Source organism: Mesocricetus auratus, unplaced genomic scaffold (genome assembly GCF_017639785.1).
Source record: "Mesocricetus auratus isolate SY011 unplaced genomic scaffold, BCM_Maur_2.0 Super-Scaffold_100008, whole genome shotgun sequence".
NCBI classification, from domain to species: domain Eukaryota; kingdom Metazoa; phylum Chordata; class Mammalia; order Rodentia; family Cricetidae; genus Mesocricetus; species Mesocricetus auratus.
This window is the reverse complement of record NW_024429192.1, coordinates 43,233,448-43,253,520: the sequence shown is the minus strand read 5'-3', so window position 1 is coordinate 43,253,520 and position 20,073 is coordinate 43,233,448. Positions and strand designations below refer to the sequence as shown.

The following is a 20,073-nucleotide window of genomic DNA, read 5'->3' as shown; positions in this document are numbered from 1 at the left end:
TTTATGTACACATTGTAGTATAAGCACTTAGGAATGAACAAACCAGGTACAAGGTATGAGACTGTAAAACTCAAGTCAGCTGACAGAAAAAAATTTCGTCATTTCAGGTTTTGCTTTTTTCTCATCAACTACCCAATTAAAATCTTTATTAGGTCACAGCTATCCTGGTTTAAGTGGTGAGTTAACAAACATTTACATTAGACACTTTCACATTATACATATATATATGTATATACATATGTATATACATGCACATATATATGCATGAGTGCTACATCAATTAATGAAAAAGTGGTCATGAATTTGAAGGAGAGAGAGGAGGGTTATATGGGAAGGTTTTGAAGGAGGAAATGGTGTAACAACATTATAATCTCAAAAAAAGAAAGAAAAATATAAAATTTAGGGTTTTGGACTTTGCCTGCAGCTGGCCTATCATCTCTCCATACATAAAAAATATATGCAAACCTAGGTCCATAAGAGGGCTAATTACCAATATGTCCATAAGACAGGCGTTTATCATGGCCATGGTCACAAGCTTTGCTGTCCTGGTCTTTCCAGGTATAACTCAACCCCCAGATAAGTCAGTCCTAAGGTGATAAAACCATTCCCAGAGTTGTCTTAGAGCTGCTAACATTGATACTGTCTGGGAGCTCCAATTCTAACCATCCTAAATCTAGTTTATTAAGCTAAAGTAACCATGTATATACAGGAAGAGTGAAATATCCTATTAAATACACATTTTCAGTCTCAGGCTATGGCCTGTCACCATTTCCCTGGTGTGATTTCCAATTGTTCTCACCAATTGTTGGGTTTTGAATTGGCTCCTAGAAATATGTTTCTTCTGGGTTCTTGGTCAAAATCTCAACATCATTTCTCAAGGGAATTTATGCTTCTGTTCCTTGAGATAAGGCTTCTTGCATACACACTAAGTCAGAGGCTTTTAAAAACATTGGTAGAAAAGGAACAAAAAGAAAACCACAAAGCAATGAGGCTGAATAGGACACTACAACCAGGGTCCCCAATAGGCTACTCCTTGAGGGATTTACAAAAATAGCTCCAAATATAGGTTTAGCCCATCTAACTGCAGAAGTATACAATATTGCTCTATTAGTAATAGGAATAGTTATTAAATTAATAATTATAAACATTATTATTATCTGGGAAATACCCTTCCATCGTTTTTATGTATGCCTCCAGACTGCTTGCTCTAAACCAGAATCCATTATGCTCACTGACAGAGAGTCTCACTGATTTGGACTCCATCAAGGCATCTGTTCCCTTTGCCCTCTGCCTGGAGTTCCATTGGGTGATTATTTTTCCAGCTCCTTCCCTTTAAGGTCATCTTGGTCTGGTTGATTCCTCACATTGAAGGCCACTAGCCTACCAGGCAGCGATTTTATATGACCCCCTCATTCTATATTTTGGGCACTGTTTGCAATGCCCTGTGACTTCATGTCTCAGTTTGCCCCTGGTTCAGGTACTCTAGTCTTAAAGGAGATGGATGCTCTGCCTTCTGGTCTCACATTGTCATTTTGAATGATCCATGTGTTTCCTGTTGGATCCTGTCACACAGAGTTCTAATATAATAAAGTATTCTTCCTAAGCTTCATGATACCACACCCCATTAAACCAGGAAAGAGCATTCATTTGAAGACAGTATATGAAAGAGTGAATACCAATAAAGTACAAGGGAGTGCAAGGGAATACAAGGGAACAACTATCTCTTACTCCTTTGCCCAGCTAAGGGATGGTAGTAACAAGCAAGGGAATTAGCCTTGCTGTTATGCAAACCACACTGTCAGAACTGGTGAAATGCCTCCTCCAGGTGCCACTCTAACCATAATCCCATTCTTCCTGAGTGGTGGCGGGGGGGGGGGGGGGGAGGTAAGTGTTGGTGACAGGTGAGTATCAATGATAAACCCGTGGAAGGGGCATGGAATGTAGATTAACCCCATGACACCTCAGGCCTTCTCAGGGAAGTGATGGAATGAGGACAAGCTCCCAGGAGCTGACACTAGTCAGCCTGGATATACTGCAAGGTGTACACAGATCTTCATGTCATTTCTCAGCACTCAGGCCACCTGGCACTTAGATTTCTGTGTCCTGAACGAACTTGATCTCATTTTTGTACAAGTAAGTCACTTTCAGTTCAAATTCTCTTCCTAATGTCATAACTATTTCAAGTTGTGTTGTTTTTTACTCTTTATTCTTTAGGCTCTTTGGTCTTTGAGGGCCTGCTACCCAGTCCCAAATAATCACACACAGAGGCTTATTCTTTCTTATGAATGCCCAGCCTTAGCTTGGCTTGTTTCTAGCCAGCTTTTCTTAACTTAATTATTCCATCTACCTTTTGCCTCTGGACTTTTACCTTTCTTTATTCCTGTGTATCTTTTTTTTTCCTTCACATTCTGTGTCTGGCTGTGTTGCTGGGTGGCTTGCCCCTTCTTTTCTTGCTCCTTGAATTCTTCCTCCCAGCTTTTTCCTCCTATTTATTCTCTCAACCTGCCAGTCCCGCCTATCCTTTCTCCTGCCCAGCTACTGGCTGTTCTGCTCCTTATTAGACCAATCAGGTGTTTTAGACAGGTGAAGTAACACAGCTTCACAGAGTTAAACAAATGTAACATAAAAGGATGAAACACATCTTAAAATAATTTTCTACAACAAAGTCAGCTCATGACTACAGCATTTTAAGTTATCCTTTTATATGTTAGTAAAAATTCCTAGCAAGCAGCTTAAATTATTTTTTGAAATTATGAATGGTTGAACTAAAATAACCCAAAAAGACACTGCAGCTTTAAGCAGGACCAAACAGACTAAGCTTGGAGAAGGTCCTGGGCCAGTAGGTGTGAGGGTAAGGGAGAGCCTGTGGAAACCCAGAAGCAGCTGTTTCAAGTCTCCTTTCTTTCCAGCTCTTTGTCAGTGTGGAGCGATTGAATCCTCCTGTTACTCACTGTGATACCTAATAATTTTTGTGGTAGAAGCACGTGTTATTTTTAGAACATTTACTGATATTCATTCTTTCATATACTGGTAAAACAAAACCAAACAAAACTATAAATAGTAGCTTGTGCTTCGATGACTGTGCTTGTACATGGCTTAGCGAGTCTGATCGCTTACTCCTGGTCAGTTTTTGGAGGTCAGGTAGCTGGCAATGAAGGACATCTGAAAAGATTTGATAAAGTTTGCAGTTCTAAAAAATAACTCTTCAGGATATCAAACTCATCCGTGTACCCAGCAACATGTGTGTGTTGTCACATGTCATCTTTAATATGCAGGACATGGTGTACCTTGGGACAAAGCCCAAACTCTATATTAATTACATAAACCTTGTTGTATCTTCTCAATTTAAATGGAAAGTTTATCCTTAAAATCATAAAGGTCAAATCAATAAAGCCACCTAAGCTAGGAAAAAACACGCCCCCACCCCCATCCCCCCAAAAATTCCCAGGAAGTTGTGCGCTGCCTCGGTTCTGTGAAAAATAGAATCTGTGAACTGGAAGAAAAGAAAGAAAAGGTGTGGGTAGGGAGTTGGGGAGTCATTTTTTAAACTTAGTTTTGTGTTTCAGATTGATGGCGAAATTCAACAAAACAAAATAAATCAAATCATAACAAAACATCTGCTTTCCCTAATGGAAAGGCCCTTCTAAAATAAAGCCAAGAGTCCAGGCTGGACAGGAGTCTTTGTTGTGGACATAAATGTCTCCCTGTCTCAGTGTCTCTGCTATGGGAAACCTATAGACACTGTAAATAACCTACTGGACTCTGGGTTAAGATGAAGGTCAGGAGGGAAAAGAGATGCAATGAGCCTATTGTGGATTTTAAAGTTTCTATTGTTTTCTGTTACAATCAAGGAATTAGCATCTTTTACAAAGTAATAATTAAGACTGCAAACTAGCCTTGGCCCAGCATTCTAGTTGGAACTTGAAGAAATGCCAAAGTCCACACTAGCTTGGGGAAAACAGTGTCCTTGGGGAACAAGAAGATCCCGGCGATGAGAAAAACAACAGGTGACCCAGTGTCACTTGGAATAGTGCAAACATCTGACGTCCTGGTCTGGACTAGAATTGTTGGATTTAGGATTCCTAAAGGTAGAAGTATAGAAAGCCTGAGTTACTAAAGGTCAGCTTAGCTCATCTTGTGATCTATATTCTGCCAATTAGTGAGAAGTATACAGCACAGAGATAATTCAAGATGAAAGCTGTTTCTGGGGTAATCTTTAAAATGAGTATCTCTATCTGCATAAAGACATCAGCTTTATGAACATACTCTTATTACGTATAAAGCGGTATTCAATATAGCAATAGTATTTATAATGTTTGTTTATAATATTTATAATATAGTATTTCATATGCAATGAAAATTTAATCTGTTTACCTTTTGAATCATTCTGAAATTCTATACTCTTGTAAAGGAATGACTAAGATGTTATGCTTGGTTTCTAATGTTTCTATACCTTTCTCCCTTGGGAAACAAAAAGACTTCAAGGTTATAGCTGCTTCTCAGTTTCCTTTCATACTAAGAAATATCCCCAAGAAAGAGGGAAGATTATTTAATTCGATTTAGTTTGCCACCACTTTGGCTGAGTAGATCTCTAAGCTGTAGGCTACTCACCCTGGTCTCTGTACTGCTGGTGGTGTTAATCCCAAGGATTCAGGGAGAAAGACCACTGACCCAAATCATCATGGCCAAATTAATTAAAGCAAGCTTTTTTATTCATGTATATGGCTTGCTTCCTCTTAATGTGGGGCTCAAGAGATCAGCATTGAATATGGGGAAGACAAGGTTTTTATAGCTCAGGGGTAAGGGGATTTCCAAATGGAGGATTTGGGAGGCAAATAGGGTTCCAGAATCAGAACCTAAACAGAACAAGTTAGTCATAACTTCCTCCCAAAACAAAGACATGATTGTAAGGTGTGCATAAGGTAGTCATAACAACAGGTAGTCATAATAACCTTTTGAAAGAAAGGTATGATTTCCTGGAACAGGTAGTATAGAACCATTTGTATTTAAGTTTATAAACAGGGCATAGCCCTATTCTTCAGAAATAGATTTAATCATAAACAGGAATGAATCTAGTTTGTCTTTACTATGAGATGGCTTTCAAGCCTAAGAGGACAGTAGGCTGGTTCATCAGGTGTTCCTGCTACAGTCTTCTTCTTGGAGGGTTTGGGAAGACCCTCCTAGTCTGCATTGACCTGGGTTATTTGAAAATGAGAGGCTGTGAAAAACCCCTTTTTGTTGCCTGATAAAGACTGAGACGTAAGTCTCTGGTCAGGAGATGGGATGACTTTTATGATGCTTTCACCTTTATAAACGCTTAATAGTTTTTTAAAAATCACATTTCTTTGTTTTACATGTGTGTGTACCCACTCATGCATGCATGTACATACCACAGCATTTGTGTAGACATCAGAGGACAACTTGTGAAAGTTGATATTTCCTTACACAGTGTGGAATCTGGAAATTGAATTCAGGTCCTCAGGTTTGGTAGTCATCGCCTTTAATTATTGTGCTGGTTCACAAGCATGAACCTTGTAACACTGTGTGTCTGTCTGTGTGTGTGTGTGTGTGTGTGTGTGTGTGTGTGTGTGTGTGTGTGTGTGTGTTCAGGGTCTCACTATGCAGCCTGGCTGATCTGGAACTCACCATTTAGACCAGGTTGGCCTCAAACTCATAAAGATTTACCTGTTATTGTCTCTCTAGTACTGGGACTCAAGGAATACATACACACTTTGCTTGGCTCAGTGGTCTTTAGCTGACCTCCAATGGTGGTGTTCCTCATAGATCACCTACTTGTTATTCGGCCTACTCTCTAGTGATCTCTTTCTTGTATGAACTCAACTGCTTGTCTATCTACTTAGACACATTCTGTTTTCTTGCATGGGAATTACATCATGTGTGTGCAGATGACCATGATGGACTCTAGGTCTTTTACAAGATGGACTCTGTAGGGTGTTCTCAGCTTGTTGTTCTTTTGTCTCAAGAAACTCCTTTTCCCAAAGACTGTATTTAGACAAAAGCTAGCATTCCCTGGGAGACTAAAGAGTCTTTTTCCTTATCTCTGGCAAAAGGAACGTATGGCTCCTCTATTAACCTATGCCCCAGGTGCCTATTTAACATATCAAAGCAGACATTGACTCCCCAATAGTGTTTGCAGAGCTCTGACTCCTCTGCCTTTTGTCCTGAAATCCCCAGCACCTGAGCTATATATCTCTTCCCCCAGGTTCTCTGATCCCTATATAACCTTATCCATTTTGACTTTGTATGTGTCCACTTGCTCTCATGGCCTCTTGGTCCTCTTGGTTCCCAGCTGACTCTGCTCCTCGATCTCTCTGTGGCTCTGGCTCTTCTCTTCTGTACTCCCTCCTCTCTTGCTCTCCCCCCACCTCTTCACATGGCCAGGTTAGTCTGCTGGCTATGTTCAGTCTGGAATCCTCTATTATGCCTCTAGTTGTGCTCTACCTCATATCCACAATAAACTTTCTCTTCTTCAACCCAAACCTAGGAGAAGTTATGTCCTCATTTTTTTTTTCATTCAGTTCTCAGACTCCACCTGCCATTTATTATTGCTACCTGAGGGGCCAGCTTCCAGCAGTGCAGGGGCCAGAGATCCATGGGGTCCATGTATTAAGATTTTTTTAATCTAAGGGGATAAGGGAAAAGACACACACTCTTTTGATGGTTTTCTTCAGACTTTTTCTTTATTCTTCTGTATTCTCTATTCTCTGCCTTTAATTTTCCTCTATAGCTTATTATATCCCAACAAAATCTTTAAGGCAATATGGAAATTATAATGTGGTTGCATTCTATCTTTCAAGTGAGTGATTATGTGTTTGTCATCTCCCTTACATGATTAAAACAAAGTCATCCCAAGAATCCACCTGCATTTACATCTAAGTAACTTGTCATAGATTTAACAGGATGTGAGCAAACAAGGCATGCTTTTTAGCCATTTCCTTCGCTGATAGGCTGCATATTGTGGCTACAAAGAAAGGACCAATTGTCTTATCATTTATCTCAAGAGGTAATTTTATAAAAAATCTAAACTTTTATATATTAAAAAGAACCAGTCAGCTCTATTTTAAATTCTTAGGGCTCATCAACAGTTTCTTTTTATATATCAGAAAGATGAGGGAGAAATGGGCACAAGGAATTAATCATCACCTTTAGTTAACAACCCATCATAGCAAGAAAGGCTTATCAGCTAATAATAATTGGGCTGCTTTGTTCTTGTTCTCTGACCTTAAAGAGTTCCCCGTTCAACTATGTGCCTTTCTAAACCTTGAGATTGTCTTTTTGGGTTTTTCATATCAAAGCTATTTGACAAAATCATCTTAGTCTAACCTTAAGTTATTTCCCAAGTTTTGTTTCAGATATGATGAACTCCAAAACCTGTGAACACATCTCCCAACTTTAATATTAAAAGAATATAAGCTGCTCGGCTACTGGGACTCAGTTGTTTTTCTTAATCATTAACTTAAGCCACAGTCTATATGGCTCCACAATAGAAATTCATGTGTTCTAGCTATGTGACGTTTCCTTCCTTTATTTTTATTCTCTGCAGCCTCTGCTTTATTATATGCAGAGACAACATTTTATCCTACCTTTACCTATGTTAATTTTTACAGTAAACTAACCTCTATCATAATCCCTTACTGTATTTATTAAAGACTCTCAGCCATCACAGCTTATTTTAATTAACACTATTATTGAATAAAATCATTACTTCAGTTAAACAGTACAGCATAGGAGAAAATCATCTTCATAATAGTTCCAAGAGATGATCATACTGCATTAAGGGCAGTGGGGGATCTCCCACACCCATTCACACTATTCCAGATACCAGAAGAATATGGCAGTGGCAAACATGTGAAAACATAGCAGAATAAAAGACATTCTGGGAACGATGGTCTTGGGCCTTGCCTATCTGATATTTACCCATCAGGGCTTTGTTTCCTGGTGGGCCAATGCCCTAAAGTCAACTGCCATCTGCTGCTCCTCTAACATAGTCACCTGTCCCTTATGCTCTGTGGGCTAAACTGTGCTGCAGATTACTCTCCCTGGCTTAGTTTGCTTAGAAAGATGTGGGATGCCATCTGACTTTTGCCTTCTTCTGCAAGGTCCAAAGGACACTCCAATTTCCCCAAATTCCAAAAGGCAGCCCAAATATTCAGAAATAAGGAGAATTTCTGGTGGCTAGGTAAAAATCAGTATTCCTCAGGAACTTGTGAAACTAGTTCGCATCTGACAAAAGGAATCATTTCCCTTACCTCTGGCAGGAGACACATGGCTCTCCACTGACATATACCTGTGGCTGCATACTGAAGACCATTCTATCATCCAGATTTCCTCAGTATCACAGTACCTATTATACATCTTAGAGTCTCCACCCTAGCATGATGGCAAGGTATGCTCACTGCCAGTTCTCCAACTCCCTACTATTCTCTTCTCTGTCACAGATAGGCCTTGCTATATCCAAAGACCAGTATTCTTTCCATGTTTAGTCTACTTCTTTTTCTCTTTGTTCTGGACTCCTCCAGACGCCTTTGGCTGTTCTCTTTCTACAGTAAAACCTTTCCTTTGGCCATATCATGGGGTGACCATGCCATTAGTTTCTTTATTGTACCAGCAACACATCTTCTGCCTTCTACTACAAATCCTGGCATTTTACTCCTCTATGCTATTGCGATGCATAGTTCCTGGTATTGGGAGTTGCCTTCATGTTTTCCCCTGATTGTTTTTGGTGACATTTTATTTATTTTTATGTATATGAGTGTTTGCCTGAATATGTGTGCATGTGCACCAAATTTGTGCAGTGCCAATGGAGGACAGAAGAAAGCATCAGACAGCCCCCTTCCACTCCTGGGACTACTGTTATAGATACTGTTTGAGTCACCATGTGGGTCTTGGGGGATTAAACCTGGAGCCTCTGGAAGAGCAGCAAGTTCTCTTCACTGCTGAGCTATCTTTCCAGCCCCATCATGATTTTTGTTTTTTAAATTGAGTGTCAGGGCTAGAGAGATAACTTAAAAATATGCTCTTGTAGAGGATCCCAGAGTGCAGATGGGCCATCTGTAACTCCAGCTCTAAGGGAGACTGACACAATCTTAGGTATGCATGGGCATCAGAACATACAACTTTTTTACACACAGATCCATAAATACAAGAAAATCTTTTCTATTCCTTTAAAAATAATATCCAATCAAATTACCTTGAAAGCCACTGAGATAAAGTGTGATAATGAGGATGAAAGACAACACTGTCAGTGCTTGCCTTGGTGTCTTATATAAACCCTATCAGTGGGTCTGCCAAAGAGAAGCAAGAAAGGCATGCAGTGAATTTTAAATGTATAAAGGAATTGGGAGTTAGCATAGTGTCTGACTCTAAGAGATTAAATTATTGTACTTTTGTATAAATCATTTCTCTTTTAAACATTAAACCTGATGCTATCAAAGTACAGCAGCATGGAAACCTTAATATAACATGGAAGAAAAATTAGATCATAATACAACTTTTAAATGTCATGGTCTTTCTTTTATAGCACACACACTTTTGCACATAGCCCTTCACAGGTCCATTGCTACATGTACATTAGAATTTAAGCTTTGAGGGCAAACCTCACATCTGGAGCAGTGCACACTGTATGACAGCTGCTAGAAATGGCTGCTCATGAATATGCATTTGGCATTGATTACATAATGCTCCTCCAAATAATAGCTTTCTTGTGTATGAAGCTTGCTACACATGACACATGTTGCTTTTGTAGTAAAATATGCTAAAGCCAATTCATGTGCTGATAATATTAATTATGGCTTTAATTGTAATCACTACTCATAAAATACAGTCAAAGGCACCATCAAGATCACAATTTTCAAAGAATTTCCAGCACTAAGGAGGTGATAAATATGGATGACAAAATTCCTGCATGCACAAAATAGTGAGTGTCTGTAAGATATATCTGTTTTTCTTTAGGCTGAGATTATAGTTTTTACTCTTTAAGACATAGCTCCTTGAAGGGAATGGTTATAACTGGTTTAAATCCTCTAAAAAGAAAAGTTACAGGGAACCAGCTTGGAGATAATACTGTCAGCAGAATATATTTTAAGTCTGTGGTGGGACAGGAGAGTTTAGAATGATTAACACTATCCTCAAAAGCAATACCAAATTCTTTTAGTTTATTCTTTCAAAATAAAACCTCATAGGTTAATCATTTATCATTTTGTTTTTATAGTTTAAATATTAGAAAAATGATTGAATATATAACCTTGCAAGAAGATCTTATCAACATTAAAGCCTCCAATATTTAAACATAACAAATAGAGAAATGTATTCAGTTTGACAAAGTTATTGAGTTAATAGCTTCGGTCTTTCCCAGATAAGCCACTAGTGTTTTTGGTAAAGGGAAAATGTTGTAAAACAGTACTCATTTTCAAAATAAGGTCTTCATGTGTATTTATACATATATTTGCAAGTAATATACAAGTATAGATGGCACATTAATTATTTCTGAAGACTGCAGACAATTCCTAGATTAGTTTTTGACTCTAACAGTAGGTCAATAATATATAAAACACGTTTGTTTCTGTAGGCCATTAGACAAACCTTAAAATTTAAGAATTATATTGAAAAAATTAACGGATTCATGATATTTAAATGCAACATTATGATATCCTATTTCCATTTTCCCAAATTGGGACACATTACTACCAACTTCCCACTCTCATAAAGAATCCAACTTGGTACCCTCTGTTGCAAGTTCTAGCCTCCCCCTTTCCAACCTCCAGCTGAGCTGAGGTTCTTATTTCATTTGTAGCTATTATTACTTTTTGATACTTCCAAATTCTCTGACCACCAATTCCTCCAATTCACTAATAGAGGTATTCCCTGTTCTTTTTCACTTCTGTAGCTCTTATCCAGAACTTTCTGCATCCATGCTTTTTTTATTCAAGGAGAATGTCTTTACAACCATATCCCTTCTCAACAGCCTCACCTTGTTCTCTCTCTTGCTGCCAAATCATTTCTATAAGAACAAATGCCAGCATGGGACTGATCAAGACCCCCTGAATGTGGGTGTCAGTGAGGAGGCCTAGGTAATCTATTGAGCCTTGGGTAGTAGGTCAGTATTTATCCCGGGTATACAAATGGATTTTGGACTGCCATCCAACAATGAGAGATACACTCTCACCCTGAACTCTTGAGGGAGGGTCCAGGCCCTGTTCTGGATGAAATGAGAAACTATGGACACTGCCATGGAGGGCCTCACCCTCCCTGGGAAAATGAGGGGATATTGTGGGAGGGCACGGGAGGAGGGGAGGGAAACAGAGAGCGACCTGGAATTGACATGTGAAGCAATTTAAATTTAAATTTAAAAATAAAAAATATCTAAAAAAAAAGAACAAATGACAACCTTTAAAAAAAAACCCAAACACCACTAAAATTTGCTAGGGCAAACAAACTCAGTAACATTGCAGGGTGAAAAACCCATATATGAAACCCTGTTACCATTTTATACAGAACAGTATTGCTCAAAACCAAACCAAACCAAACAAAACAAAACAAATAAATACCAACCATACAAACAAATAAGAAAGTAATGTCAATGATAGTATCTTCAGAAAATAAAATGTCTTAGAAATAAGTATAAATCAACAGGTGAAAGACCTCTTCAACAAAATTATAATACACTCGCAGATAAACAGTGAAGGCCCACACACAAATGGGAAGACCACTCCGTGTTCATGAACTGAAACCATCATTATTATACAAGGTTCTTTTTACCCAAAATGATATGAAGATTTAATACATTCTCACCAAAATTCCAAAATGTCTTCATAGATATAGAAAAGAATGTCACCAAAATCCATTCTGAACCACAGAATATTTCAAATACCCCAAGCAACATTGAGCAGTACAATAACTCATGTCAAAATATGTTATAACACCATAAATTTCTGTCTGCACAATAACAGACATAGACACCTCAACCTTTAGTTAGTAAAGAAAGATAGCATACCCTCTGGTCCAGCAATCTTACTACTGAAGGAGCTGAAGTAACAGTTATGCTGATAGCATATCTGTACGCGCATGTTCATTGCAACTATTCCCATAATCATGGCATCTATAATATATTTCTTTATCTCTAAACTGGAAGAAACAAGTAAGACTTACTCCATTATATAGCTAAAATTTTTGGCAGAGGATAACAACAACAACAACAAAAAGGGACTTACCCAACCATTTCATGTAAATTAGTCCGAGTAATTCTACTAAAGTTATTATGGCCAAACCTAAAATTAGAAGAGGGCCATATTTTGGTTCACACTCTGTAAAAACAAAGAAATTGTATATTATAAATACATACAAACTGATTAAAGAAATAAATAATATCAAATTTTAAGGAAAGTAATTATTTTTTGAGATAAAAATTAATTATATATGCTGATTATCATTAATTCAGTCAATAAAATTATTCCAAGTTGTTTTGAGAAAAAACACTTAGGTTTTCACAACATGTTGGGACTAATGGAAAATTCTGTCCTTGAACAATTTGAGTCTGGTTACTCTTAAAGTTCTGTGAGTCTAGCTGTGATAATTTGGATACTAGCCATGAAGTATATGTAGACAATATTCTCATACTGTCATTGAAAGCCGAATTTCCACTGGAGGAAACATGATAAGTGAAAGGAAGAAAATCTTCAACCAGTAAGTGCTAAGCATGGAAGAAATGTAATTCATTGGTGCTGGTGATGCAAAATGCTGCAGCTATTTTTGTACAATTACAAAACTAAGTATGTCCTTAGTGTACAACCCAGTATTTACTCAAATGGAATTGATAATGTACATCCACAGAAAAACACATATGTATGTTTACATAAATTCTATTCATAGTTACAACAAATCTGAAAGCAACCAGGGTATCCTTCATTAGATGAACACAGTTAAAAATACTGTCGAGTGTCCTCACAAATATTCTGCCCTCAAAAATAGTAAACTATGAAACCATTAAAAGGCTTGGGGGAAAGAAGCCTACATAAAAAGACTATAAAACATGTGTTCCCAAATAAAAGATACTCTTAAAATTGAAAAAACTGTCAGTATTGCCAGGGATTTGTGGGGGATAAAGAAATAAACAGGTAGGTCAAGGGATTTTCACCAGTGAAGGTGGTCTATATTCAAACACAGTGAGTAATGCATTTCATATGCGTTTTCTTCAGATGAAGAGGGAACAGAACCATAATGGTTTTCAAACAGTGATTCATCAATTAGAACAAATGTGCCTCTGGTTGAGGATAGTGGAGAAGATGTGGCCATAAAAGTACATGAAAAGTGTATGATGCAACTCACAGAAACTCTGTAACGCCCATTGAGCTTTGTTATGAACTGAAGACATCTTTAAAAAGATAGAGTTTATGAATAAAGAAAAATAACATTAATATTTCTGTCCAAGACCAATCTAAATCAAGACTCCAGAAAAAGGTGACTCTTACCAGTTACAGTAAGATACATTCCTGCCATAATGAGTACAAAGCCCAGTGCCTGAACGACTGTAAATATAATCATGGCATGCAGGGTCCTCCCAATAGCTAAGAGACAGAAAAGGACAAAGCAGAAGCGTGATGGGAATGCTGATGAAACAGTAACATCTACTTGCATTTGGCATACTCAGCAATAAGGCACTATGACAAAGACTGGCTGCAGTAAGTTTTCAAATGGCAGACATTTTCCCAGTGAGCTTACCCTTTCCAATAAATGTTGGTTTCAGATTGCCTGTGCAGCAGAATTTTACTGCCATTGTCTTTTGAACAGGATGGAAAGTTTTAACTCCAAACATGACAACAGTGCTGCTTTGACCGCGTTTCTGTATCTTACATCATGAATGGCTGTTATGCATGGCTTCTTTACATGCACACAAAATTGCCTTGGTGGAGCCTTGGTGATTACACATGTGGTACCCTCAATTGTGCTTTTCCAGGATCTATGCTTTTTAAAATGGAAACTTTCTAGTGTCTATAAATCCAAGGAGACCTTAAGACCCACAAAAGTGATGTTATAAACAAGTACTTACTTATTTTGTGTTGGGGGAGTCAGGCATGTGTGTGGAGATCAGAGGACAATTTGTGGGAGTCTTTCCTCTCTTTCTACTATGTAAGTTCTGGGAATTGAACTCAGGTTGTCATGCTTGATGGCAAACACCTTTACCAGCTGAGCCATCTCATTGGCCCAGATGTGACTTTTTTGTTGTTTTTTTGAGACAGGGTTTCTCTGTAGCTTTGGAGCCTGTCCTGGAACTCACTCTGTAGACTAGGCTGGCCTGAAACTCCACCTGTCTCTGCCTTCTGAGTGCTGGGATTAAAGGTGTGTGCCACCACAGCGTAGCATTACTTTTTAATAACAGCAAAAATGTTAGTGCTTTACTTTTAAACACTGTTAAAATACTGATTATTTTCCTTATACACATACTACCATCTTAAGATATGTTAAGTTTTCCCTACACCAACAACAATGACAGCAAAACCAAAACCAAACCAAACCAAAAACAATCAAAACATACACACACACACACACACACACACACACACACACAAACAAAAACCTGTGTTTAGTGTTATTGATTCGTAACCTCATCTTATGGAAATAGTCTTCTTAATAAAGAACATGGTGGAAAAATGATGTACTTATAAATCTGCTTGTAACATTTCTACACTGAATTCAGAATGTAAAAGTAATCTCAAGGAATTGCAGGCCAAGCATCCTAACATAAAATTCTGAAATCTGTTAGTAAAAATTTTATCATTTTGGAGCATATTGAATGTTGGATCTCCCAAGTAATAAGGCTGTTCAAACAGTACATTTTATGCAAGTATCTCAAACTCTGAAAAACAGAAATTCAAAATACTTCTGGCCTCAAGTATATTAGATGAGAGCTGCATATATAAAACTCACTTTTTACAAAATAAAAATGCCTTCAAGATTAAGAAGATTTTAGAATTCATCCTTATGGGAAAATGTCATTAAGAATAGCATGGAAAGTATTTTAAATAAGCCACATTTTATGAAAATCAGTATTAAAATGCATGGAAAACATCCTTTCTGCCTACTAGTATTCATATTGACAGAGGGTACTACGTAGGTTTCTGGGGTGCAAAAGTCATCAACAATTTTACTAATTTAGACTCTGCATGCTATAATACCAACCTTACTGGCCATATGTACCTATTGATGCAATATTGACACAACTGTTATGGGGTAACCACTTTCTGATAGGACTTGAGACTTCTTCAACAGGATATTTCATGCCTGGTATTAAAATCCTGGTCAAAAATTGCTACGAAGCTCATAGGCCTTAAGGTAGAACCTGTTATTGCTAATTTACTAAATAATCATATTGCCAAATTGCCTTCTAAGGATTTATTTTTTAAACTTTTTTATTTAAATTAAAAACAATCTTATTTTACATACCAATCCCAGTTCCCTCTCCCTCCTGTTCTCCCACTCCCCTATCATCTCCACATCCCACACACCATCCACTCCTCAGAGGATGAGGCCTCCCATGGGGGATCATCAAAGTCCATCACATCATTTGGGGTAGGACTGAGGCATTTTCCTCTGTATCTAGGCAGAGAGAGTATCCCTCCATAGGGAATGGGTTTCAAAAAACCAGTTCATACACTAGGGATGAATACTGGTTCCATTGCCAGTGGCCCCATAGACTGCCCAAGTCTATGACATTCAGGGCACCTGGTTCAGCCCTTTGCTGGGTTCCCCAGCTATCAGTCTCAGGTCTGTGAGCTTCCACTTGCTCAGGTCCACTGTTTCTGTGGGTTTCCCTAACAAGGTCTTGAGCTCTTTGCTCATCACTCCTCCCTCTCCACAAATGGACTTCAGGAGTAAAGGCCTGTGTTGCTCTCTACCTTTGTCAGGAGGCTTCTTTCTTGCTCAAGAAAGAGGTGAGAATAAGAAACCAAGTTCTCAGGCCTAAATTAGCTGTCTTTATCACCTACCATTGTCACCATGTAGGGTCATAGAACATTTTGAAAGAGTTAGAAATAGTGTTGGAGCCTAGTTATAGGAAGGACTGCCATGAATTGGTGTCCACTGGACATGATATTGTTATCGCTTTCGTGAACTCACAGCTACTCTGGTTACCTGTGCAAGACCAGCAGAAGATCAAGCCAGTCAAAATTCTGGCATAGATGGTGTGTTCTCTAGGCTCCACCCCTTACTAAAGAGATATTGATGATTGATTACTGCTGGGGGAAGGGAGAATCATTCTCTTTGAGGATATGGTCCATGTTGGGTTTCCCACACTTTGTTGGATGACCTCATATTTATGAACACATGGTTAGCACTAACTGGACTTAGTCTCCTAGCATACTGAAAAAATAAAACATAAGTTGAGATGGGTACCTGCTGGTGGGATATTGGAGCAGTGAGAAGAGGAATGGGGGGGGGTGTATAATCATACTTCATTGCATCTGTGGGTGAAATTCTCCAGAATAAGGAAGTTAATTTTTAAATACAGAATAGAATGTGTTTCCCAAAGTACTGTCTTTTAAATGAAAAGGTAGTCCAAACCATGTTTAAATATCAAATGCTTACCTGGCTTAAACTTATAGTACTGAAGAAAAACAGGCATCAATGTAGGACTAACAAAGAAAATAAGGCCATAGCTTTTCATTTTTGAATAACTACCTGTTAACAAAGAAAAATTTGTTTTTCTGTGTGTTCCTTCTGTTTGAGAAGTTCATGTACTGAATTTATTAAGCGTATTACCCTGAATACTGCATTCACAAAGTATGAGATGTTTAACATATTTTCTTCCAAATTTACAGGAAGTCGACATTTTTCAATTACTTCAGACCCAACTGAATGATATAAATTTTAATGTCAGAGTCTCCTCACATGAAAACCTGTATTTGGCTTTAACTCTTTAGCTGCCTTACATAGTTACAAATAATAAACTTGCCCTCACTATCCACCATCCATTCATTCTCAGCATTCAGCCTGTCCCCAAGCCAAGCCAAGTGCTTTTTCATAGTGTCTCCTGATTTCATCCCCCCTCCCCCTGACCCTCCCCAGCCCTGGATGCAAACACAGCTGCCAAGTCTGCGTCACTGAATCCCAGCCTTTGCTCCCCTGCATCTGATTCCTGCTCCCCACCTTATTCCCCATTCATACTTCCATTTCTCAGCTGACCACTTCAGATAGACATGACTCCCATGTTCATGTCCATTTCCCCATCTCAGCCAGTGAAGCCTTGCCTCCATAGTGATTTGAATGATGGTTCTATTTACATTCTTACTTTCCTGTCCCCATAAGTATGACAAAAGATATAATTAAGGATGTAGAAGGGGCAATCTTAGACTGAGTTAAACAATTGTCTTCAAATTCAATGGCCCTGCCTTTGTGAGGGAGGAAGAAAACACAAACATAACTCAGAGAACCAGAAGACTCAGATGATGGAAGAGTCGAGATGGGACCTACTCTAGCACACACTAAGGAAGCTGAACATTGCCTGCAAATACTGAGAGTTACAAGAAGCAGGACTGGAACACCCCCTCTCCCTGCTGCCCCACCCCCACCAGAGCTTCAGGAGAGAGCACGATGCTGGGCACACAGCAATTTCAGGTATCAGGGGTCCAGATCCTTGAGAAATTTTCTGTTCTTTGAGGCCACATCATTTGCCTAAATCTGGGGTTCAGTACACTCCCCTTTGGGATGTTCCTCACATCAGCCACACACACTACAACCTAGTACCTGTGCATCTTACCTGGGATAAAAAGAATGGCTCCAACAATGATGATCACAGTCATCAGTATTCCAGCAGTTGATAAAACAATCGTTTTCTTGTTCATAGGGTTGGATTTATATTTTCGTACTTAAAAAAAAAGACAGACATGATTACATGAACTTAATCAGAAATGAAGGCATTTATACAACATATTAGGTGCAAATGCAAACTGACAATACAGTGAAACTGGGTAACCCTTGAATAAAGCTCTTATCAAATTACACCTTTCAATAGGATTTGATAGATAGGGTCACGGCGATACATATGAGATAGCAATGTGATATTCAGTTCTTATCTATTTTACAGAGGAAGTTGTGACAGCCTTCTTCATTGGGACATTTTTAAAGTTTCCATATTACTCTTTTTGTATGGGGGTGACTATATGCATTAGAACTTTGAGAGGAACCCCTAGATTCCACACAGTACTACTCCCCCAGTTATATGGCACTCTAAATATCTTTAGATATTGTTAGTGTTCTCTACAAGCCAAGTCATTCCAGACTGACTGTAGAGTAGTGATTCACATAAGATCATGGGCAGTAGCTATTTACTTAGCATATAAGAAACAGAGAAAATGGCCCTAGTAAATATAAAATTAGTAAAGCACTTAGAAATTTAGGCAATTTGTTTTGATAAAGAACACTAAGTATTGAGCAAATCACATCTTGGTGAAATTCTGGTAGAGGAAAATGCTTTACAACTAAGATGTTGAAATAAAAGCACAATGCCAGGGTTTGAGAAGAGTCATCATAGAAATTACTACACCTAATATAGGCTCGTTCTCATGTTCCTCTACCCTTCCTGAAACAGCATCATTTTCTATCCTCTATTGAACTTTTTTTTGGATAAATGTGAATTTAATCACACACACACACACACACACACACACACACACAGAGAGAGAGAGAGAGAGAGAGAGAGAGAGAGAGAGAGAGAGAGAGAGAGAGAAAGCCTTGCCTAAGTTTATATGCACCAAATGCATGCAGGCAGGAGCTTAGAAAGGCCAGAAGAGGGCATTTCATTTCCTGGAACTGGAGTTACAGATGGTTGTGAGCCAGCAAGTAAGTTCTGGAAACAGATCTGTAAGAGTTCTCCACTGTTGAGTCTTTTCTTACATCCTTCTTCATAAATATCAATATTTCTGTATATTCTCCAACATCTTTCAGGCTTCCCCTTATTGTGAGCCTCCCTTGCATCATCAAGCTTCTCTTAATAATTAGTGGGTCCCTTTGTGAAGACTGTACCTACTCTTTTTTCCAGCTCTCTCTCTCTCTCTCTCTCTCTCTCTCTCTCTCTCTCTCTCTCTCTCTCTCTTTCTGTCTCTCTCTCTGTCTCTCTCTCTCACACACACACAAGAAAAAAGTGGGATGGGGAATTCTTTTTCCCATGCTCTCAGACAATCTGCAAGTAAAAGGAAAAATTAAAATTTCCAAAAGATAGCAAAATGAAATTATGAACTACATATTCACAAACTGAATGAAGCAGTTACTCAGGAAAAACACCCAGTCTCTGTTGTCATCCTGTGCCACTGCCAACTAAGCTGGGAAAGAAAGGGAACAGATCAAACTCTTCTGCTGAGAAGACCAGAAAATTGCATAGCCACTGTTCCCAAATTCAAAGCACCCTCTCCACCCACGAAGAGTGCAATCCCCATAGAATCACAGAGTCATGGAAACAGCTGGTGGTGCTGGCCTGATCTGAACCTCAGTAGAGCAAGTGTTCTTAAGCTGAAACCACTGACACAGGCATCCCAAGTCCTGGTGAGATGATAATTTATATCTGCACAAGAAAAACACACTTGGGTCTAACCACATCAGAAGCTCAAGCATTGAAATTGACAGTAGAGAAAGCTGGAGTGCATAGAACAAGCTGAAGATCAGAGATAGCTGGATGACGAGTGTTGGAAGTGATACTCCACGCAGAGAGATAGGAAACTCTCAAGGGAGCATTTACCCCTGTTGACACTAGGATAGTGAGTCAACCTAAGAGGCAACTTGTCCAAACACCACTGAGACACTGAACACCATCCTCTCTGGTTAAGAGGTCACCAGCTGTCATACCACCAGTGTTAAATCTAGGGCAACACAGGGAGGAGAATACATATTAACTAATGTTACAGTTACATAACAAATAAATATTAACTAATGTTACAATTTTTTTGTTTTTATTTCATGTAAGTATTCTTTTAAATCTTCATGCTTGCATGCTGTCTTAGTTTGCTTCCTATTGCTAGAATAAACCCCATGACCACAAGCAGCTTGGAATGGAAAGGGTTTGTTAAT

General features: G+C 38.6%; 1 protein-coding gene across 5 annotated transcripts in view; it reads right to left on the bottom strand.

The window, feature by feature from the left end:
- The window catches only part of LOC121141936 (leukocyte surface antigen CD47-like), a 44,007-nt gene that overhangs the window by 1,628 nt on the left and 22,306 nt on the right, over window positions 1–20,073 (bottom strand). Inside the window, exons 4-9 of one of the 5 annotated variants that reach the window (XR_005878912.1) lie at window positions 17,771–17,878; window positions 16,600–16,692; window positions 13,488–13,583; window positions 12,231–12,323; window positions 9,212–9,305; window positions 3,996–4,082 (exon numbers count right to left, since the gene is read on the bottom strand). Coding sequence is in view for 4 of the 5 variants with exons in the window: in XM_040750729.1 (XP_040606663.1) it covers window positions 3,892–4,082; window positions 12,231–12,323; window positions 13,488–13,583; window positions 16,600–16,692; window positions 17,771–17,878 (581 nt within the window). In the remaining variant the exon portion in view is untranslated. Of the gene's footprint in view, window positions 1–3,812; window positions 4,083–9,211; window positions 9,306–12,230; window positions 12,324–13,487; window positions 13,584–16,599; window positions 16,693–17,770; window positions 17,879–20,073 lie in introns of those variants that run through there. The other 4 variants (XM_040750729.1, XM_040750730.1, XM_040750732.1 and 1 more) reach the window with 4 other exon arrangements.